The sequence below is a fragment of the Miscanthus floridulus genome, chromosome 5 (assembly GCF_019320115.1).
Source record: "Miscanthus floridulus cultivar M001 chromosome 5, ASM1932011v1, whole genome shotgun sequence".
NCBI classification, from domain to species: domain Eukaryota; kingdom Viridiplantae; phylum Streptophyta; class Magnoliopsida; order Poales; family Poaceae; genus Miscanthus; species Miscanthus floridulus.
In genome coordinates, this window is record NC_089584.1 from 120,971,152 (window position 1) to 120,994,183 (window position 23,032).

Below are 23,032 nucleotides of genomic sequence, written 5' to 3' on the forward strand. Positions count from 1 at the left end.
CTCAATAACAAGGCAACCAATGCCTAATTAGAGAGCGCAAAAACTTAGCTACACAAACTAAGCAATGTGACTAACAAGGTTACTAAAACCAAATTAGCCATGCAAGGGAGCTACTTCTATGCTACACAAGCAAGAAGGTAATTAGCAAGCTACACAAGCTATCTAATTACAAGAGCAACAACACAAGCTTAATGTATATGAATGTAAACGCAAGCTTGTGTAACGGGGATGCAAACCAACGGGAAGAACAAAGTTGACACGATGATTTTTCTCCCGAGGTTCACGTGTTTGCCAACACGCTAGTCCCCGTTGTGTCGACCGCTCACTTGGTGGTTCGGCGGCTAATTAGCATCACCCGCTAAGTCCGCACGTCGGGCACCGCAAGAACCTACCCCTTGAGTGAGGGTAGCTCAATGACACGCTTTACTAGAGTTGCTCTTCGCGGCTCCCGCGGGGCGAGCACAATGCCCCTCACAAGCATTTCTCCGGAGCGCCGCACAAGCTTCTTGCGCGCTTCGACGGAGACCACTACCAAGCCGTCTAGGAGGTGGCAACCTCCAAGAGTAACAAGCACCACCGGCTTGCAACTCGATCACCTAGTGCCACTCGATGCAACCTCACAATGCAATCGCACTAGAATCGCTCACTCACATAATCGAATGATCACTATCAAGTATATGTGTGATGGAGGGCTCCCAAGCACTCACAAGCATGGACACTAAGTCCCTTGAGGTGCTCCACACCAGCCATGGCCGAAGGCCACTTCTATTTATAGCCCCAAGGGCTAAACTAGCCGTTACCTCTTCACTGGGCAACGGTCGGGCCGACCGGACGCTCCGGTCGTGTTGACCGGACGCTGGACCTCAGCGTCCGGTCACTCATAGACGACCACGTGTCCCGATTCCAACGGTCATTTGACTTGACCAGACGCAGCAGCACTCAACTGATCGGACGCTGAACCCCCAGCATCCGGTCGTTTCCAGTAAGCTCCCGAGCATGACCGGACGCGTCCGGTCGAACGCGATCGGATGCAGCCAGCGTCCGGTCACTCTCCAGCTACTGCTACACTCCACGTCAGTGCGACCGGACGCAGCCTGCCAGCGTCCGGTGCATTCAGATCCAGCGTCCGGTCAGTTGACCGACGCCAGCATCTTCTCTATTCTCTTCACCCTTGCTCAAGTGTGCTAACCATAAGAATTTGCATCTGGCGCAATAGAAAATAGGCATTCCATTTTCCCGAAAGCACCGAATCCCGCCGAGCTTGTGAGGCGGGATTCGGCGCTTTTGGGAAAATGGAATGCCTATTTTCTATTGCGCCGGATGCAAATTCTTATGGTTAGCACACTTGAGCAAACATCACCTCCTTTGTAAATGTGCCAACACCACCAAGTGTACACCACCATGTATATGTGTGTTAGCATTTTCACAATCATTTCCCAAAGGATGTTAGCCACTCAACTTGCCACGCCACTCGATTCTAGCGACAATGCAAAGTTAGATCACTCGAGTGGCACTAGATGACCGATATGCAAACAAGTTTGCCCCTCTTGATAGTACGGCCATCTATCCTAAACCCGGTTATAAACTTCTCTACACACCTATGACCGGTGAAATGAAATGCCCTAGGTTATACCTTTGCCTTGCGCATTCCATTCCATCTCCTTCAATGTCGATGCAACACATGCACCAACACGATCAACAATGATATGATCCACTTCATATCATCACATGATCATATTGGTTCATCGATCTTGACTCTACTTGCTCTTCACCATTGCCATCGTCCATTGGTGCTAAGTCTTGCTCAAGCTTCACCGCCACGCGGTCCATCACTCCAAAGCCTTCGACTTGCCCTTCACGCTTACAACCGGTCCATCAAGCCAAGTCTTGTCTTGATCTTCTCCACCTTGATCACATGACTCAATGTCATGTCTCATGTGCATTTAAGCTCCTTCATCATCACATATGTGAGCTTTGCAACATCTCCAAGCCATTTTCATCTTCATGGCATATGTTGCTCACATACATGTACCTGTGGACTAATCACCTGTGTATCTCACATAAACACAATTAGTCCACCTAAGTTGTCACTCAATTACCAAAACCAAACAAGGACCTTTCAACCATCACCTCCTCTAATAGACTGTGAAGCACCACCACTTGCATTACCAGAACCTGTCCTCCTGCTACAGGTTGTCCTATTGTGTCTAATCCCTTTACATACTTTGCACCTTATAACTGTTCCTTTCTTGGATAGCTTACCCTGAGGTGGCTTCTTCTTCTCTCCATCTTTCCTTTTCCTCTCCTTTGGTCTTCCATGCATCTTTACATACCTAGGGGCAATGGCTTTTCTCTATTTGATACTAGCTAGAAGGCCTTGCCTTCCACTGGTTGCAGGCAGTGTGCATATGTCTTGCTGTACTCCTCAACATAATAACACTTGGCTATGAATTCTTCTAAAGGCTTGGATGCATAGTAGATGTAGGAAATAGCATGAGGGCAGGGCAAATCTGACAACTGCCAGAACCTACAGGAGCAAGTTCTCTCATCCAAATTCATAGTGAATCTGTGATCCCAGTAGGTTACTTCGTAGCAATTGTTGCCATTGCTGATAGCATGGCAGAACCCACTAGCTGTGACATATGTCATTAGCTTCTTGTAGGTGTTTGGACAGATGAGACTTGTCCACCTTTCTACCTTGTTCCTGTTCTCATGGATTCTTATCATAACTTGGCGCCTTATACCTTCAAGCATACTTATGATTAGAAGGAAAGAATCCAGTGGTTGAAGCACTCACACATGTTATTGTCCACAAAATCACAGAATGACCTAATTTTGAACCATGTTCTACTCCAATGCTCAGGATCAGTTCTCAAAATAGCATCAGCCCCATGTGGTGTCTCTGCCCTTAGCTTGTTCATGTTGTAGTTGAATTGATTCATTGATGAAGACTTTGCACATCTTCAAAAAAGCTTCTGATACTTCTTGTTAGTGAACTTCTTCCTCCAGTTAGCATAGATATGCCTGGCATACATCCTATGCTCCACCTTAGGTGCCCACTTGTTTACAGCATTGATGATCCCCTTCTGTTGGTCAGAAATGAATACCCAGCCATCACCATCACCAAACTGTAGGTCAGTGCTTAGCAAAGATAAGAAAAAGTCCCATGACTCCTTGGTCTCCCTCTCTACAACCGCCCAAGCTATTGGGTACATTTGATTGTTGGCATCTCTACCTAATGCATAAAGCAGCTCTCCATTGGTTAATCCCTTAAAAAACAACCATCCAGTCCAATAATCTTCCTGCAACCAGCAAGGAACCCCTTCTTGCATGTATCAAAGCAGACATAAAACATCATGAACATAGGTTCAAGTTCTTCAGTGTCAAGCTTCACTACTATTGTACTTTCAGGATTGCTTCTCAGTAGTTCAGAGCTAGTAGTCAAACATCAGAGCATACCCCCCTTGGTTGCATCATATATCCTTTGCATCACAATTGATTTGGCTCTCTTAATCTTTGAAATACTGACATCTACAAATATTTCCTCCTGAATTGTTTCTCTCATACTCTCAACTGACCACTATGGTTAGCCAATATCAATTTCTCGTATTTATCTGCTATTCTCCTTGATGTCACTAAAGAGTTGTCTCTCTTTGGTGGGCATATGTGCATATCTTTACATGTGGCTATAAGCCAACTACTTGCCCTTGATGTCTTTGACAGATGCAAAACCCAAGGACACTTTGGCCATGAACAAACTGCTCTACACCTTGTGCTCTCATTCTTCAAAAACTTAATCACCTTCCTTTCTGTAAGCCCATACTTGATGACAGTCTCCCTGAATGTTGACTTATCACTAAAAGCCATCCCAACAGTGAATACTAGCACTGGAGCATTGGCATCAAACTTGGAGAATTTCTTCTCCTTCCTAACCAACTCTCCATCAGATGTTTCATCACATGAATCATCCTCTTCATCAGTATCCATATCATGGGAATCACAGCCATCATCTTCATTAGCACATTCCACATTGACTTCATGCCTTTCCTCATCAACCACCAACATGCCTCTAGCTTTTAATTTCTTCTTTAACTCCTTTAGCTTAGCTCTAATCTGAATTACCTCCTCATCCTCTCCACTGCTCTCATCATCACCAGGCAAGTAATCCTGGTCACTAGAATCATCCATATCTGAACCGTGTTCCTTCTGCACCAGAGCCTCTTCATGAACAAACACTTCTTGAATAACTAACTTCTGTACAGGAGCCTTTTTTTCTCTCTAACCCAATGCAAATACTTAGTAGCACCTACTAAGTCCTTCACTTGTTCTGGTGATGACATGTTCATTATAGCCAAATCCTCAACCACCACATTGTCTTCATGAGGTGTTTCCATCCTAGTGCTTTCACGGTCTACTCTTTCACTCTCCATTTGAGCATCTTCCTCCCAGTCACTACACTGGTCCTCCCCATCCTCTTCCTCCTCAGTCTCCATGCCATCAGCTTTCACTTCAATAAGCTCAACAAATACATCTGCAACCCCTCCATCAGTAACACATTCAGACATGTCCAAACAAGCCTTGTCATCTACCAAAACTCTGAGCCCATTTAGTAAATCCTTGCCAGGGAACAACCAATGGAGAAGAACAGGCTCTGAAGCATTGTAATGGTCTTTAAGATGTCCAATTACTTCAGACAAAGATATTTTGTCACGCTCGATGAATGACATTTCCTCATTTCGACCTAGATAATGAAGTTTCTTCCCATCATTGAAAAACTCGCCACCAAAGTGAAATCAAACACAAAGAAATTCCAAAGAGTCCATTCCTACAACAGATATTAGAGTCTTAGGACTATGGATCTAAGGTAACTAACCTAAGAGCACTTCCATACCTACATCCATAAATGCAAAAGGATTCAATCGTACTTGAGCGTGTTCGTTTCAATCCTCCAAGCCCATACGACTGCGAAGGCAGCGGCGGAGGACTCCCAGGTGGAGGGGAGACTACGGACGTGGAGGGACTGGAGGAGAGGATGCGGTAGTGGCTACAGCGATGGAGGCGGCGGCGATGATGGAGAAGGCGGTGGCGTCTAGGGTTTGGGGGAGAGGAACTGAGAGGGAGAGACAGAGCTGAGCGGGCCGACTCGTGTTTTGACCGGCGCGGTGATCCTACGTGTCCGTCAACGCCAGCGTGGCCATTCAAAACCGGGAACACGTCAGCGCAAACAACCTGAAACGCACCGAGGGGCTTAAAGTAAACAGGTTTGAAAGTTCTGATGCCCAGATCAGACGGTTTTGTACTTGGCGGTAAAAATTAGACCGACACGAGAGTTTAGGGGCCGAAAGTGGACTTAATCCAATCTTTTTCCAATTGGAGTAAGGCGCATTGCCACTACTCCGTTTTGCTCCGAATCAACTTCTATTCTGTAGAAAATCAGCACGACAACACAATAGCTTTACGAGCCGTTACGAGCTGTTTTTGTTTGCTAAACACTTATTTTTAAAATGGCTTGTTTTTCTCCTCCTGTCACAAAGATATGGGTTAGGAGAAAGCTGAAAAAAGTAGCTTATCCTAGCTTTATCTCCCATATTATAGTCATTCTATTCATTGTTCCACCATGTGAAGCTGTTTTGCCAAACACTTGTTCCAAAACAATTCAGATTCAACAAAAAAAAGTTGCTCATGAGGCTATTTTGCAAAAAAAAACTTATATGGTGAAGCTGAGCTGTGCCAAACGTGGCCTAAATAATCACTCTTCGCACTAAATCGGCCGTGATTGTTAGGGTTCCATGCTAAGAAATTCTCCCCTCCCTCGTGAACCGGTAGCGCCAAGATAATCAGCCTGTTCGTTTCGGCTGAAACGATCGTGAATTATAAGTCAGAAGTACTGCTGGCTGGTTTGGTGTGAGAGAAAAATACTATTCTAGCTTATAATCCACGATCGTATAAGCTGAAACGAACAAGCTGAATATCAGCATCCTCTTCCCAGAAGAGCTCCTTAAACCCATCTCGCTAGTAAATTCCGTAATTATATCAGTGTTAAAAGAAAACTCAATAACAAATTCCATAATTATTGTCGGTGGTAAAAGAAAACACAGTTGTAGGAGAGTTAGGGGGCGTGAGAGTAGATTTATCTGAAGACACCCTTATGTTTCTTCACCCATTCACTAACACGTTAGCGGGTTTGACTCTCTAGAGTACGTACTTCATATTAGATATATAAAATTTGTTGGAAAATAAAGTATATATGGAAAATAATTTCTATTTAAATAACTTGTTACATAATAATTTAAAATAGTTAGTTAAGAGCATCTACCGATTGTAAAAAAATAACTTGGTAAACTAACGAGTTTTTTAAGTGACTAAAAAAAAGTTGAGAGCATATTTGTTTGGTTCTTCCAACAGTTTCCAAAATCTCATTCCTCAAGATAAAAGGTTTTACATCAAGAATCTCAAACTATTTCTAAACCACCTCTAAACATTTTTATACTTTCTGGATATGCATGCGTGTATTTATCCGCACGACGGGGTCGATTTTTCGAAGTGCCAAAAGATTGGTGTGTTTTTTTTTCTATATCGCCAGAAAATCATGAACCGAGAGCTTGTTTTGGGATCTCATGGAGATGCTTTAAAGAAAAACTCTTAGAATGCTCTTATGTTTCATTTGAACGGAAATAGCTTTATGCTAATTCATAGTACTCTATTTTATTTTAAATTATAAGTCATTCTCAAATTCCTCTAACTTCAACTGTGTTTACGAAAATTTGCGCCAACATTTACAAGTTCAAATACTAGATAAAATCATAGGAGCAGTACATAACACTTGAACGGTTTGAGCCCAATCCAAATTCCAAACACCCCCCCAAAAAAATAAAAAATAAAATGGGAGAGCTAATTTATACCAAGATGCTCAACTAACCGCGAGATCCAGAACGAACGGTGGAGCGACCTTCTTCCCGCGAAACAAAATGAAGGCAACTAAACATCGAGCGCACCTAAATTTTATCTTCCTCGTCGTCCCTGTCTCTCCTCAGATCTCACTTGTCCCGTGCGGCGCGGCCTCCCGCTTCCGATCCCCGCGGGGGCATAGGCCAAAACCCTACTGGTCCCACCGTCGCTTCCCTGCTGCGCCTGAGGAGGAGCAGGCCGGCGGAGGAGGAGATGGCCTTCATGGCGGCGCTGGAGGCCGATTTGCGCGCTCTCTCTGCTGAGGCACGCCGCCGCCACCCCGCTGTCAAAGACGCCGCGGAGCACGCTATACTCAAGGTACGCCTCTCCTTACCTAAGCAGTACGCACTCTTCAGCAGTGATCATGACACCGACACCCATTTCGCGTTCCTTCAGTGCCCTCGCCCGTTCCGGACCCATTTAGCGGCGGGGTAGTATCCGAACGTTTAGGCCGGTAATTGAAATTTGGAAGTGTTAATTTGGGTTTGGTAACTCTATTCTAGTCTTGTTCTGCGATAGTGTGATGTCACTATATCAGCGTGTTTGAACTAGAGATATGGAGTAGGACTGCTCCAATTTTAACGGCTGGAACCTCCGTAGTGGGAGTTTAAATTTCTAGCTGCATTTTGTGCATTGTGGTTAAGTTATATTAGTGATTAGTGCTTAGACAAGTCTATCCCCTAGGTGGGTGTAGAATGATTAGATAGCTTTTGTTCAGATGCTTGGAACCAACAACAACAACAACAACAACAAAGCCTTTAAGTCCCAAACAAGTTGGAGTAGGCTAGAGTTGAAACCCAACAGAAGCAATCAAGGTTCAGGCACGTGAATAGCTGTCTTCCAAGCACTCCTATCTAAGGCTAAGTCTTTGGGTATATTCCATCCTTTCAAGTCTCCTTTTATTGCCTCTACCTAAGTCAACTTCGGTCTTCCTCTGCCTCTCTTCACGTTACTATCCTGACTTAGGATTCCACTACGCACCGGTGCATCTGGAGGTCTCCGTTGCACATATCCAAACCATCTCAACCGGTGTTGGACAAGCTTTTCTTCAATTGGCGCTACCCCTAATCTCTCACGTATATCATCGTTCCGAACTCGATCCCTTCTTGTATGACCGCAAATCCAACGCAACATACGCATTTCCGCGACACTTAGCTGTTGAATATGTCGTCTTTTCGTAGGCCAACATTCTGTACCATACAACATAGCAGGTCTAATCGTCGTCCTATAAAACTTGCCTTTTAGCTTCTGTGGTACCCTTTTGTCACATAGGACACCAGACGCTTGCCGCCACTTCATCCACCCTGCTTTGATTCTATGGCTAACATCTTCATCAATATCCCCGTCCCTCTGTAGCATTGATCCTAAATATCGAAAGGTATCCTTCCTATGCACTACTTGACCTTCCAAACTAACATCTTCCTCCTCCCGAGTAGTAGTGCCGAAGTCACATCTCATATACTCAGTTTTAGTTCTACTAAGTCTAAAACCTTTGGACTCCAAAGTCTCCCGCCATAACTCCAGTTTCTGATTCACTCCTGTCCGGCTTTCATCAACTAGCACTACATCGTCCGCGAAAAGCATACACCAAGGGATGTCCCCTTGTATGTCCCTTGTGACCTCATCCATCACTAAAGCAAACAAATAAGGGCTCAAAGCTGACCCTTGATGTAGTCCTATCCTAATCGGGAAGTCATCCGTGTCTCTATCACTTGTTCGAACTCTAGTCACAACATTGCTGTACATGTCCTTAATGAGCCCGACGTACTTCGTTGGGACTTTATGTTTGTCCAACGCCCACCACATAACATTCCTTGGTATTTTATCATAAGCCTTCTCCAAGTCAATAAAAACCATGTGTAGGTCCTTCTTCTTCTCCCTATACCGCTCCATAACTTGTCTTATTAAGAAAATGGCTTCCATGGTTGACCTTCCGGGCATGAAACCAAATTGGTTCATAGAGACCCGCGTTATTGCTCTCAAGCGATGCTCGATAACTCTCTCCCATAGCTTCATAGTATGGCTCATCAACATAGTATGGTTCAGATGCTTGGAACCAATTTTGTGAATTTGGTTGGAGTGGAAATCTCAAGTTCATACCAAATGCACATTGTTTCCATGGTTTCGAGAGAAGTGTAAGCACCATATGCCCAAAGAAGCATAAATCATGTGGAGCTGAAGGAACTTCACTGGTTTCTTCAAGTTGAAGGGTTTATTAACTGCTCCTTCCATTCCAAATTGTAAGTCATTTTGTTTTTTCTAAAAAATCCAAAATGACTTACGATTTGCAACGGAGGGAGTAGTAGGCTAGTAGTCATGTGTTTGATGGTTCATGTGAAGTTCTAAGCTTAGCTTGAAAAATGAAAACTATATCAATGTTGGATTGCTGTTATCATTTCCGATGGCCTCCTATGGCCTAGGTGATGCGCCAGGGGTCTGCCTCATGCCTAATTGTGATTAAGCATACACGTAATTACACCTTTTTGGAACACTGATATCATCATACTCTTTGCTGGAGAGTTTGAACCTGTAGAAAGTCATGCACTGTTTCCACTTTATTATATTTTTAGGCAGTTTTTATATCATTATGGCAGATGTAACCAATTATTAGCTTTATTCCATGACCATCTAGGATGAATCTCTTTCATCTATGTTATTTTGACATAGAATGGTTAAGCATTCCATCTATCCCATAAAAGTTAGCTTTCAGTTTTTTTTTTAATCTTTATAGTATCAAGGGTCTCTTCTCTCTCTTGTAATCCAAATAAATTCATGGCTAAATAATGTTTATTGATTACTCAAGGAGAATACTTTTTATCCATTTCTTGTAATTCTGCAAAAGACTTGTAATTTATGACCTTCTATACATTTTCAGTATTAGTATATATCATAAGTGTTACTTGTTCGTTGACAAGGCATCATTTTCAATTTCTTTTTTGGTCTTGAAGCTCCGATCTCTATCTGGCCCAAGTGAAATAGCTCAAAATGAAGATATACTGCGGATGTTTCTGATGGCATGCAGTGTTAAATCAGTGAAGTTGAGTGTCATAGGACTATCCTGTTTGCAAAAGCTTATATCACATGATGCTGTTGCCTCATCTGCGCTGAAGGAGATACTAGCGACTTTGAAGGATGTGAGTTCTTGCCTTCTTAGTTACTTTTGCCCTCATTCTGTCTATTATGAAAATTTTGTCGATAAATGCACAAATCAGACATGATATTCTGCGTTATCTTTTGACTGTCATGCCATTTAGGAACTTAGGCCCTGTCTGGATCAGCTCAACTTTCTATAAGCTGCAATAGCTGGGGAGAGCTAGCTTATAACTTCTTCTAAGCTGGTTGGTTGGGCATGGGCTATAAGCTGGGCTGTTTGGACCAGACAGAGCTTTTTTTTAGCAGATTTCTATAAGCTCTAGCTAATCCAAATTGGGCCTTAGCAAGCTCAGTGGTGGGAGGTGTGGCTGTACACCTCCACCACCCAAGTTTGTGTCTTAAAAAAAACTCCTAGACCAACCTAGAAGGAACAGGTGGCTTTATATTAATAAGAAAATATGCACCCATATTCGCCTCGATGAGGACTTGAACCTGGGTGCTAGATGGGGTGATGCATCATGAGTCCATTCCTCAAATTTAGTGGAATGTCTTCATTCCTCATGCTATTATTATTTATTAGCTTGTAAGGAATGAGGTGGTGATGGATCAACTCATTCCATTCCACAAACCAAACACCCCATTACTGTTTTTCTTAATTGAGTTTGAGATTATGTTTTACAGACACAATAATTCAAAACCCACATTTATTAAGCTAGAAGTTTATTTTAGTTGTTTATTTTGTATTTGAACCTTTATGTTTATGTTTCTTCTGTTCAATTCTCATGACAAAATTTGATTTCCATAATCGTCTGTAGTTGTAGCTGCAACCTTGAACTCATTGTTTCTGAACTCTGTTGTTTGTTTGTTGCAGCACGCAGAGATGACTGATGAGATTGTTCAACTAAAGACTTTGCAAACGATGTTGATTCTTTTTCAATCTCGTCTACATCCTGAAAGTGAGGTATCAACTATCAGTGGCTATAATTTTATTTCTTTTTTGTGGAAGGTTTCCTACATGTCATGTGTTTAGGTAACCTTTGAACATGTGAAAGCTTCTATCTATCAAAATAATAAACATAAGACCGCATTAATGAGCCAACATGCCATCACCCGATGGTAACACTGCTGATTTCTTTTTGTCTTTCTCGCTTGGATTATGGCCCTGTTTGACACAGTTTAAACTTCTCTATAAGCTGTTTTTTTTCTAGCTGCACAGAGAAAACACTTCTTACACAAGCTGCTGAATAAAAAAACTATCCTGTTTGGAGGTTTGACTTCTTTTTCAACTTTTTTGTGAGGATTCAGAGATGAACAAGGTTGCTGCCAGTGCTCTCATCAGCAGAGAGAAAATCCATGGCCTGGCCTGGCCGATCTTCTGCAGCAACACATTGGGTGAGCATGGTGCACGTGTGGCTCCCAATCTCGTTGTGCAGGAGCGGCGTGGTTGTGTGCCATCGCTCAGCTTGGCAGGAATGCTGGAACGGTGAGGAGGGCGCGTGTGCCGATCCGCTGCTGGCGAGCTCCGTGGCTGACTACGGAGCGGGGAGCTGGATGCGGAGGGGCGGAACGGCCATGGGTGACAGATGCAGAGGGCAGCACAGTGAAGGAGTGGCATGGCCGTGGGCACGATGGTAGAGGAGTGGAGGGAGTGTTGCCGGCAGAGAAGGCTAGCACCACTGCTGCTTGGTGTGGGAGAGAAGTAAGGAGCAGTGTGGAGCAGAAGGGAGGAGCACAGGCGGAGGCAGTCGTGCGTGGGAGTTGCAGTTGAAAATCTTTCCCCCTGCCGCTGATGGAAAAAGTTGCGTGCTAGTTCATTTCCCACAAACACTTGATTTTAAGCTACTTGAAAAGTTTCGCATTTGGCACCTGTGGTAGCTGAAAAAGAAGCAGAAGCTGGAAATCCAATGTACCAAACAGGGCCTATGTTCACTGCTACCTTTTTCTTAAAAGAAAGTTATTGTTCTTTTCTTTTTTACTATCTAAATGCCCATGCGTTGCTATGGGCAACAAAAAACATATCAGCCTACAAGTCACAGGCATGGGAGCCTGAGCATCAAATCGTTGTGCCGTGCCGTCCACATGCTGCCAATTGGGACCAAGGTTGCAAAAGTTCACTGTCCTGGTTCTGGCAGAGCCCCTCATCAGATATTCTCATACATGAGAGTTTTCCTGATGTTGTTGAGTGCTAACTCATGATCCACTTAACCGTATTATATTAGCACATAATTTGTCAAATATATACATTTGTTTCAAAATAAGTAATGTAACCTTTCAAACTCAAATGATTTTTTTTATGCTGCACAAAATAAAAATTTCAGATATTATTTTTCGTACTCTTGATGTCTACAATAGTACCTTATGATCAGGCAAATGATATAACTATACATAAGCGAAACCATATACATCCTGAAAAATATCCGCACAAAAATGATAATTTTAAAAACATCTCCTTGGAGTAGCAAAATTGTTTAGCGTGGAAAAAAAAATCTGAAGAAACAGTACTCCGCCATGACAGAAAAACAAGAACAAGTAATGCACGAAAGAAAGTTTCCTGCTCAGCAGTTAGCACATTTGCGTGCCTCTTATGCAAGATTTTAAGTGCAGGAACACTTGTGACCATAAGGAATGCACAAACAACCAATGTTATTCCAGGTTCACAATAACCGGAGGAATGCATGTACATGTAAATGCACTGGCGGAGCTACATGGAGGCCAAAGTGGGTCATGGCCCGCCCTTGGCAATTGATTTTTCTTAATGATGTATTGATGTTTATGGTTAATTTTTAGGGAGTCTTAGAGATTTGCACACTAGAGATAACATGAATATTGTTGGTCTCCTCTTGAATCTCCTTCCGTGTAAATGGTAATATGACAAGATTGCAAGGTCCCTGCAAATACACGGGGCTGATGTAAAGCTGAAAATTGAGCGCATAAAGAGGACAGGGATAGATTTGGTTTTGTCCAGCTAGGGGTGCCCTAGGGACAGCGAGCTAGGCTTCCAGGCATGCGTTGATGAGGGTAGGCTGCAGGCACCATCTTCTGTGATGGAGTATGGGAGTAGGCAAGATCCTCCAGGACGGTGTCAAGCCATCAGCTGGTGGGCGGTAGAGAGAAGGCGGAGGGACCCATCCTTGTTAGATTATCTTCACCTCTCCATCGATCTAGTAGCACTGTGGCACGAGCCATAGCACCCAGAGGTGATTGCAGAGTGGCCAGGATTGACTTCGGCATGGAATGCCGGAGGCCGTTGTGACCATGGACGTGCTGCACCATGCTCTTGGTGGCCTACTCGCTTCAGTGCCTACACCGGTGCTGGTACCGCACTACTGCATATGTCTCATGACCGCGCACATCATGGGTGCTGATCGTTGAATGTAGGGGTGGCCAACATGCGATCTGGGTGACGAGGGAAGGTAGGTGGCCACCGGGCGTGATCTGGTGTCGAGGAAAAAGGAAGTCCGTGATCTGGTTGTGAGGGAAAAAAAAGGTGTGCAGTACGGCTTTGTGATGTAGCATTGGAGAAAAACTGGGAGAGGATGATGGACCTTGCGGGCTGGAGTGCAGAGCGTGTTTTTTTTTTTTGGGGGGGGGGGGGGGGGGGGGGGGGGTTGGAGCGGAGTGGAAGGGGACTCACTATTTACTTTCTAAGTAGTAGAGATACAGACTTTTTTTTTCTGGAACATGCAAGAGAACTGCATGTCATTTTGTTAAGAAGAAGAAATTAGGTTTCTTATACATAGCCCCGCGGTTACTAGATTATGTGCGTCCTTTTTTCGCTTCCAAAAATGACCACAACCTAGTCTTCTACCCTCTACTTGCCTCTTCTTTTTCATTTTTGGAGTGCAGGCTGCTTGAATTTTGAGCTATGAGCTTTTTAATGTCTTAGAGCAACTCCAAGAGCCTCTTTATATCCTTCCTAATTGATAGGAATAAAGATTTTGGTGAAAAAAATACCCTCCAACAACTTCTTTAATTAAATCTCAATATAGCTATCCTCTATTCTGGATTTCTCACTAGCCAAGGATGGACAGCGGGGCTAGAGGGCGCACATGATATAGAATGATTGGCTCTCCAATTGATGATTTAGAGAGTGAGTTTAAGAGAAACTCTTGGAGATGCTCTTAAAACATAGTGTGTTCTTGCCCAATAGTATGTTTTAGTTAGCTCTAGAATGAAAATTATTAGAAAAGTTATTCATAACTTCTAAGTCTTCTGGGGGGCGGGGAGCATGTCTATTTGCTACTTCTTGGATTATATTTTTGAATCTTGATTGTTTCTTTGGGTTGTTCTTTGGAGCATGAATAACAGTTGTGGTATCATGCCATGAATGTTCTCAGGATCATAATACTGTTACCATCAGTAGGCTTATCTTATCAGTAGATCCTTTATATTTCTTTCAGGAGAGCATGTCACAAGCTCTTGGAATATGCCTTTACCTACTTGAAAGCAGTCGATCTTCTGACAGTGTCCGCAAGTAAGCTCATTGCCATACAGTTGTATCACTGATTCTTAAGTTCCTTAGTAATATCCTATGAATCACATATTGTTCATTTAGTACGGCAGCAGCTACGTTTAGACAAGCAGTGGCTTTGGTCTTTGATAATGTTATTCGTGCTGAATCACTTCCCCCCGGCAAAGCTTCTTCAGCAAGACTCGGTTCCTGTGTTAACTCTGTTGTGGATAACGTCACTCATAGCTTCAGTCACACACTGTAAGGCTATCTCTATTTCTTTAATGATTATGCTATTAAGGCATATCTTAGCTGCTATAGTTGACAACTTGACATTATGACAAAGCAGGTAAACTTTTAGCCTGAAATGCAGAGCCCCTATTTTTAAGTTTATTGTTCCCAATGCACATTTTTTTGACTTACTAAAAGTTATACCACATGAGCTCTGCTAGATTCTTCTTAGCTGCACCATGCTTGAATTTTGCTTTGCTTATGTAGTTCTGTCATGGGTTTGTAGTTGAGATGGATAATAATATGAGAAGCTCTGCATACTTGCATTCTTATGCCTGCTTCATTCTAGTCAGATTTTGGAAAGACATTTTAAAATTTATACCCAAATACATGATAGGTACTGCAGAAATGTTAATGTTGTTATTCTTTGTGTTGCGTTTGCATTTTGCCTTTTTTTGGGTCTGTAGATTCAGATTGCTTTACATGGCAGATTGCTAGCAAGCAACTCTGGAGATCCTACCATGAGGGAGAATTTGAGTGATGTTGGAAAGCTCGGGCTCCGTCTGCTCGAAGACCTGACAGCTCTTGCTGCAGGTGGATCTGTATGTGCGAACAATTTCTGATAGAACCTTCTCTATTTTTCTGTAAATAAGGACATATGAAGTTTTTTTTTCCCTTCCACATAATGTTGTGGGTAACTCCTGACTTATTTCCTCTAGGCTACGTGGTTCCGTGTCTATTCACTGCATAGGACATTTGCCGTTGACATACTTGAGTAAGCTCTCTAAGTTCCACAATGAAAATTTTATTATGCTTTCTCTTGCAAGAATGTATCTGTCACTTGTTATCATATAATGACATGATGCTACCACTGGGCTGAGTTAAAAATTACTGATCCTAATGGTGCATTTTGACTGAATATGTTGTGAAGAAGATGTATGTAGAACAATTCCACGTAAATCTTAAGCAGAAGCAGAACCTGCATAATAACAATCTAAACCTCATCTGGACATATTTTGTTCCAGGTTTGTGCTATCCACATATGTTGCTATATTCCAGGCATTGTTATCTTACCAGCAGGTTTGTGTTTCTGTACAACCCTTTATCATCATTTTTTAAATTTGTTGATTGATAACTTTTGATCATCTTGATAATCTGCCAGGTTTTGCGTCATCAAATTTGCTCACTTCTCATGACTTCACTCCGCACTAATGTTGAGGTAGGTTCATTGAATCAGGGGTTTGACTTTATTAATATGCTCAATTTGCAGTTACAGATTTTGATTGCACACCACATCACAAGCTTCATATACAGAAGCATTAGCTAAATTTTGGTATACTCAGTATACATTCACGTTTGCAACATTACCATGTTTATCTTTACAAGTCACAAAGTTCATTCATTTCTCGGTACTTGCTTTTGAAATTGTAGGTGCCAGGTATTGTGTTCTCTGATTTATGCATGGAAGTTATTGAATTGGGGCTGTAGTCTTTTAGTCATAGATTCTTAGTAGCTCATGCCCTTAAACTAACAGGGCCAACACTTGATCATTTTAGCCAAATTAGGGGCTGAGAGGTTGGCATTAAAATAAACAGGTCCAAGAAGTTAGCCCTTCTTATGTTGTTGGCTCTTTGCTACCTTAGCTTACTAGCTTTTTGCCCCCAAACTGGAAGGAGAGCTTCCTGTCATTATATCAAAGAGGAGAAAAACAGTACAAAACAAAAACACATGCTCACACAAACAACAATACAATGCACACACAGAAATTAAAGTTAGAAAACACTGCTTACAACCACCTTACTAGTTTCGTGTGACCTGTTTATAGTCTGGCATTGCAAAGGCTTTCACAAGCACCTTTTAGTTTCTAGTTTTTTTCATCGAACGAGCAGGAGAGCTGCACATCTTTGTATTCTAGAGAGAAGAATAAAGGGCCCTTATAGACAACCTCCTCATCTCAACTGTGAGACAAGGAAGGACTGCTGTAAATCATGGGTCAAAAAAGTCTGAACAGAAAAGAAAAAACTCCCTAACATAAGCCCAACTCTTGAAGTTGGGTCCAGCCAAGCACCAGAGTCTCATCTCCTCCTTGAAGTAGTACTGAACATCAGTGGGAGAAGGAGAGGTGCCATCAAAGACACAATTGTTCCTTTGAATCCACAGGGTCCAAGCACCTAAATTCACATCACTATTAAATGCCTTTCTTTTGGCCTTATCAATCCTTTGACTTGCCTTTCTTGGTTTCTCCACCAGTCTGCAAAGCTTAATTTGTCACATCTTGGCCTTATCAATCCTTTGGCTTGGCTAACAAATTATGCCTGAATTGACGAGCAGACACACAAGTGGAGAGGATATGTTGGGCACTTCCCACCTCTTGATCACATAGCACACACTGCTCTGGGTGTGGTAGACCTCTTTTTGGTACTCCCTCCGTCCCAAAAAGAATGCAATTATGGGATTTGTGTCAGTCAAGCAAGCTCAAGTTTGACCAAATTTATAGTGAATAGTATTAACATTTATGTCTCCAAATAGGTTTATTATGAAAATATATTTCGTAATTAATCTAATGGTACTTATTTTGTATTATAAATGTTAGTACTTTTTGTATAACTTTGATAAAAATTCAAATCATTTGGCTTCTCGAAAAGCAAGAATTGCATTCTTTATGGGACAGAGGGAGCAGTTGATTGTCTGTCCAACATTTGTTCCAAAATCCGAATAGCAAGCCATGAAAATATTTTACATTTTGATGGTGCCCAGGATTTCCACAAGTGTTTCCACGGTTCAAAAGTGAGCAAACCATAAAAGAAAGCACTATATGTGGATTTAGATGTGAAGGACCCACTTGTCTCATGCTTCCACACATGTTGACCAACCTCCTGTTTTAAATCGATATTTCCAGGACATCCCAAACTTTGCAGATACTGCAACAGGCCTTCCACATAGAAAAGCCCCCTGAATGTCTCTAACGCAAGGTTGGTTTTCCAAAGCTTCTGCAACTGTACGATTACGAATCATTATGGATCTTTTGGACACACAAGCAATACTGCTGGAGCAAGATCAAGTAAAGAACTTCATGCAGCGAGCGATCTGTCCAAAGATGGTTTGTGCCACTCCCAACATATGTGGTCACAGAAATTGCAAACATTGCTTGAACTTGTGGCTGAATTGGGATGTCCAAACCTGACCAGGGACGTCCTTCCTCAGTTTTATTCAACCATAGCCATCTCATCTGTAATGCCCAGCCCATAACCTGCAAATTAGTAATACCTAGGCCACCCAGATCAATTGGTTTTGTCACTTTTTCCCATGCGGCAAGCAACAGCCACCATTAATCCTAATGCTCTTCTGATTTTGTCAAATTGTTTGAAGCACCCACTTAGGCACATTCATGGCAATCAACAAATAAACTGGGATCGCAGATAACACAAAACGGATTGTTTTGGGTGTGACATTAGTTGAAAGCATCGTTTAGGTGTATTTAATAAAAAAATGTACTGCAACCACTGAAGTTTTTCTAATAGTTTCCACTAGACAACAATGGAACATTGGCCATTAGCACCTTCTTGTATGATCTGATTTCTGTTTTTCTCTTCAGCTCGAGGGTGAAGCAGGGGAGCCTTCTTACCGTCGTTTAGTCCTCCGTCTGGTTTCTCATGTCATCAGACTATATAGCTCTTCACTTGTTACTGAAAGTGAGGTACTGTTTTGCCCGTTCTCATATGCATCCTGACTACATTTTTCATAATTTAATATAGAATCCAACCAAAGCTTTAGCTGACTATAATGGTGATTAATGATGGTTCTATAACTTAAAGCAATTAATCATGTTACTAGCTGTTTAGGGTCAATATGCTTGGGAATGCATCATACACAATCCTAAAGTAATGAAACGAGAACAACCAATTTTGTCCATATTAGAGCAATCCTTGTTACTGCTTATCTATCTAGTATACTAGTAGTATATTGTCTTTTAACTAGTTGCTAACGTGTATAAGTTGGTTGTTTTTGCTTAGGCACTAAGAGTAGGCAGCTCCCTCTGAAGGCTGCAGTAGAAGTCAATTGTATTTTCTAGTTTACAGCATCAGGAGTTTCTTGGTGTGTAAGATAAGTTGTGTGTGTAAGATAAGTTGTGCAGGCTGTCAGCAAGCAGTCTATTTGATGTTTGCATGTCCTGATAGCTGCTAGAACTATATGGTCAGTTCAGCAAACTGACTTCATATGTGTACTATTAATATGTGTGCCTATATGCAATGAAAGCTAAGTAAGTACGTTTCAGAACTGAACCTGTGTTTAGCCTTAGCTACTCCACTCACCACTGCTCATTCTCTAGCTGCTGCATTAAAAACAGTGCATTAGGTAATTAGGTTGTATCCACACCATGTGCATGTAGATTAAGCACCATAAGTCCGCAAAATTTTCAAAAGGTGAATCAATCAATGTAGACATGACTTTGTATCATGTCAGGAATCATTGTTAGTTCCTATTCGTAAATTGATTTACCAGTAGATCTTAGACTTTGCGTTCTGCAATTTGGAGGAGTGGTTCTTGCTAGCTATTTTCCCTCATATGATTGACCATGCGTTCACATTTTACTTGTAGGTAGAAATTGCTAGCTAGTCATGTAACACTTTGAAGCAACTAATTTGGGATGTGAAATAATTAGAGTTCATTATTATACGAGTGCTTATGGTACATCTAATTCATCCAGTTATGTTAGCCTACCTAAGCTCTAAGCTGCTTCTATTAACAGGTTTTCCTTAATATGCTTGTAAAAATTACCCGTCAGGACTTACCATTATGGCATCAGATACTTGTCCTTGAAATTTTAAGGGTAAGTTTCTTTGGCTAAAATAGTGGTTCATGCTTATTGATTAATGGTTACGTGCGCCCTTATTGTTATTTGTTCATCAGGGTTTTTGTGTAGAAGCCTGCACTCTGCGCTTGCTGTTTCAGACATTTGACTTGTACGTATTATTTCCACAGTGCTATTCTTGAATTCTCTTCTTCTGGTTGATGAATTTCTATACAGCTTCTCTCGAGGGGTTTGCTAATCATGTCAGATTGCCAGTCCTGTAGCATGTAAATTTAGAATTTACTTTTTTTTTCCTTAGCTATCCATTTGTAAGAGAACAGAGCCATAAAGATATTTTCTTTTCTTTTATCTAGAATCTATAGATATGTAAGAGTACATGCAACAACAACAACAAAGCTTTTAAGTCCCAAACAAGTTGGGGTAGGCTAGAGTTGAAACCCAACAGAAGCAATCAAGGTTCAGGCACGTGAATAGCTGTCTTCCAAGCACTCCTATCTAAGGCTAAGTCTTTGGGTATATTCCATTCTTTCAAGTCTCCTTTTATTGCCTCTACCCAAGTCAACTTCGGTCTTCCTCTGCCTCTCTTCACGTTACTATCCTGACTTAGGATTCCACTACGCACCGGTGCATCTGGAGGTCTCCGTTGCACATGTCCAAACCATCTCAACCGGTGTTGGACAAGCTTTTCTTCAATTGGCGCTACCCCTAATCTTTCACGTATATCATCGTTCCGAACTCGATCCCTTCTTGTATGACCGCAAATCCAACGCAACATACGCATTTCCGCGACACTTAGCTGTTGAATATGTCGTCTTTTCGTAGGCCAACATTCTGCACCATACAACATAGCAGGTCTAATCGTCGTCCTATAAAACTTGCCTTTTAGCTTCTGTGGTACCCTTTTGTCACATAGGACACCAGACGCTTGCCGCCACTTCATCCACCCTGCTTTGATTCTATGGCTAATATCTTCATCAATATCCCCGTCCCTCTGTAGCATTGATCCTAAATATCGAAAGGTATCCTTCCTAGGCACTACTTGACCTTCCAAACTAACATCTTCCTCCTCCCGAGTAGTAGTGCCGAAGTCACATCTCATATACTCAGTTTTAGTTCTACTAAGTCTAAAACCTTTGGACTCCAAAGTCTCCCGCCATAACTCCAGTTTCTGATTCACTCCTGTCCGGCTTTCATCAACTAGCACTACATCGTCCGCGAAAAGCATACACCAAGGGATGTCCCCTTGTATGTCCCTTGTGACCTCATCCATCACTAAAGCAAACAAATAAGGGCTCAAAGCTGACCCTTGATGTAGTCCTATCCTAATCGGGAAGTCATCCGTGTCTCCATCACTTGTTCGAACTCTAGTCACAACATTGCTGTACATGTCCTTAATGAGCCCGACGTACTTCGTTGGGACTTTATGTTTGTCCAACGCCCACCACATAACATTTCTTGGTATTTTATCATAAGCCTTCTCCAAGTCAATAAAAACCATGTGTAGGTCCTTCTTCTTCTCCCTATACCGCTCCATAACTTGTCTTATTAAGAAAATGGCTTCCATGATTGACCTTCCGGGCATGAAACCAAATTGGTTCATAGAGACCCGCGTTATTGCTCTCAAGCGATGCTCGATAACTCTCTCCCATAGCTTCATAGTATGGCTCATCAACTTAATTCCTCGGTAATTTGTACAACTTTGAATATCCCCTTTATTCTTGTAGATTGGTACCAATATATTTCTCCTTCACTCATCAGGAATCTTGTTCGATCGAAAAATATGGTTGAACAGCTTGGTTAACCATACTACAGCTATGTCCCCGAGGCATCTCTACACCTCGATTGGGATACCATCCGGTCCCATCGCCTTACCTCCTTTCATCCTTTTCAACACATCTCTGACCTCAGATTCTTGGATTCTCCGCACAAAGCGCCTATTGGTGTCATTAAAATAGTCATCCAATTGAAAGGTTGTGTCCATATTCTCACCATTGAACAATTTGTCAAAATACTCTTGCCATCGATGTCGGATCTCATCCTCCTTTACCAAGAGATGCTCCCTTTCATCCTTAATGCACTTAACTTGGTTGAAGTCCCGTATCTTTCTCTCACGAACCCTAGCTATCCTATAAATGTCATTCTCTCCTTCCTTCGTACTCAAATGTTGGTAAAGATCCTCGTACGCTCTACCCTTTGCCACACTTACAGCTCGCTTTGCAGTCTTTTTTGCCACCTTATACTTCTCTATGTTGTCCACACTCCTGTCATGGTACAAGCGTCTATAGCATTCTTTCTTCTCCTTAATAGCCCTTTGGACTTCCTCGTTCCACCACCAAGTATCTTTAGCCTCACGTCCCCTTCCTTTGGTTACTCCACACACCTCTGAGGCTACCTTCCGAATGTTGGTTGCCATCTTGTTCCACATATTGTTTATGTCTTCTTCTTCCTTCCAAGAGCCCCCTTTGATAACCCTTTCCCTAAATACCTCTGACGTCTCCCCTTTCAGTTTCCACCACTTTGTTCTTTCAATCTTAGCTTGTTTATCCCTACGGGCACGCATCTAAAAATGAAAATCTGCCACCAAAAGCTTATGTTGAGAAACAACACACTCCCCTAGTATCACCTTGCAATCCAAGCATGCTCGTTTGTTCTTTCTTCTTGCGAGGACAAAGTCAATCTGACTACAGTGTTGTCCGCTACTGAAGGTCACTAGATGAGATTCTCTCTTTCTAAAGAAAGTGTTGGCTATCATCAGATCAAAAGCTACCGCGAAGTCTAGAGCTTCCTCCCCCTCCTGATTTCTACTACCATACCCAAAACCTTCATGAACTGCCTTGAAACCTGCGCTTGTAGTATCTACATGCCCATTAAGATCTCCTCCTATAAAAAGCTTCTCACTACTAGGTATAGCTCTAACCAGGCCATCTAAGTCTTCCCAGAACTGTCTCTTAGCACTCTCGTCGAGGCCTACTTGAGGGCATACGCACTAATTACGTTCAAGACCATATCACCAACGACAAGCTTGACTAAGATAATCCTATCTCCTTGCCTTCTCACTCCCACCACACCATTCTTGAGGCTCTTATCAATCAAAACTCCTACTCCATTTCTATTCGCGACTGTCCCTGTATACCAAAGCTTGAAACCTGTATTGTCCACCTCCTTCGCCTTCTGACCCTTCCATTTAGTCTCTTGAACGCATAATATATTTACACGCCTCCTAGTCGCGGTATCAACTAATTCTCTTAACTTACTTGTAAGTGACCCTACATTCCAACTACCTAAACGGATCCTAGTTGGTTTGACTAGCTTCCTTACCCTTCGCACCCGTCGACTCTGATGCGAAGACCCTTGCTCATTTTTCACTACACCCGGACGCCGATGTAGCGCGCCACTAAGGAAGCGACGACCCGATCCTTGGTTACTTGACACCATGCCCAGATCACGACACGGCGCGTCACGGGGGTGACGACCCGGCCCTTGCCCATTTAACACCA

General features: G+C 42.4%; 1 protein-coding gene across 4 annotated transcripts in view; it reads left to right on the plus strand.

The window, feature by feature from the left end:
• Positions 1 to 6,904: 6,904 nt before the first annotated feature.
• LOC136450612 (uncharacterized) overlaps positions 6,905 to 23,032 on the plus strand; it is a 45,134-nt gene continuing 29,006 nt past the window's right edge. The window contains exons 1-12 of one of the 4 annotated variants that reach the window (XR_010758389.1): positions 6,905 to 7,266; positions 9,897 to 10,082; positions 10,913 to 11,002; positions 14,442 to 14,515; positions 14,597 to 14,752; positions 15,213 to 15,324; positions 15,442 to 15,497; positions 15,748 to 15,802; positions 15,885 to 15,941; positions 18,318 to 18,419; positions 19,473 to 19,553; positions 19,634 to 19,686. Coding sequence is in view for 3 of the 4 variants with exons in the window: in XM_066451145.1 (XP_066307242.1) it covers positions 7,162 to 7,266; positions 9,897 to 10,082; positions 10,913 to 11,002; positions 14,442 to 14,515; positions 14,597 to 14,752; positions 15,213 to 15,324; positions 15,442 to 15,497; positions 15,748 to 15,802; positions 15,885 to 15,941; positions 18,318 to 18,419; positions 19,473 to 19,553; positions 19,634 to 19,686 (1,127 nt within the window). In the remaining variant the exon portion in view is untranslated. Of the gene's footprint in view, positions 7,267 to 9,896; positions 10,083 to 10,912; positions 11,003 to 14,441; positions 14,516 to 14,596; positions 14,753 to 15,189; positions 15,325 to 15,441; positions 15,498 to 15,747; positions 15,803 to 15,884; positions 15,942 to 18,317; positions 18,420 to 19,472; positions 19,554 to 19,633; positions 19,687 to 23,032 lie in introns of those variants that run through there. The other 3 variants (XM_066451145.1, XM_066451146.1, XM_066451147.1) reach the window with 3 other exon arrangements.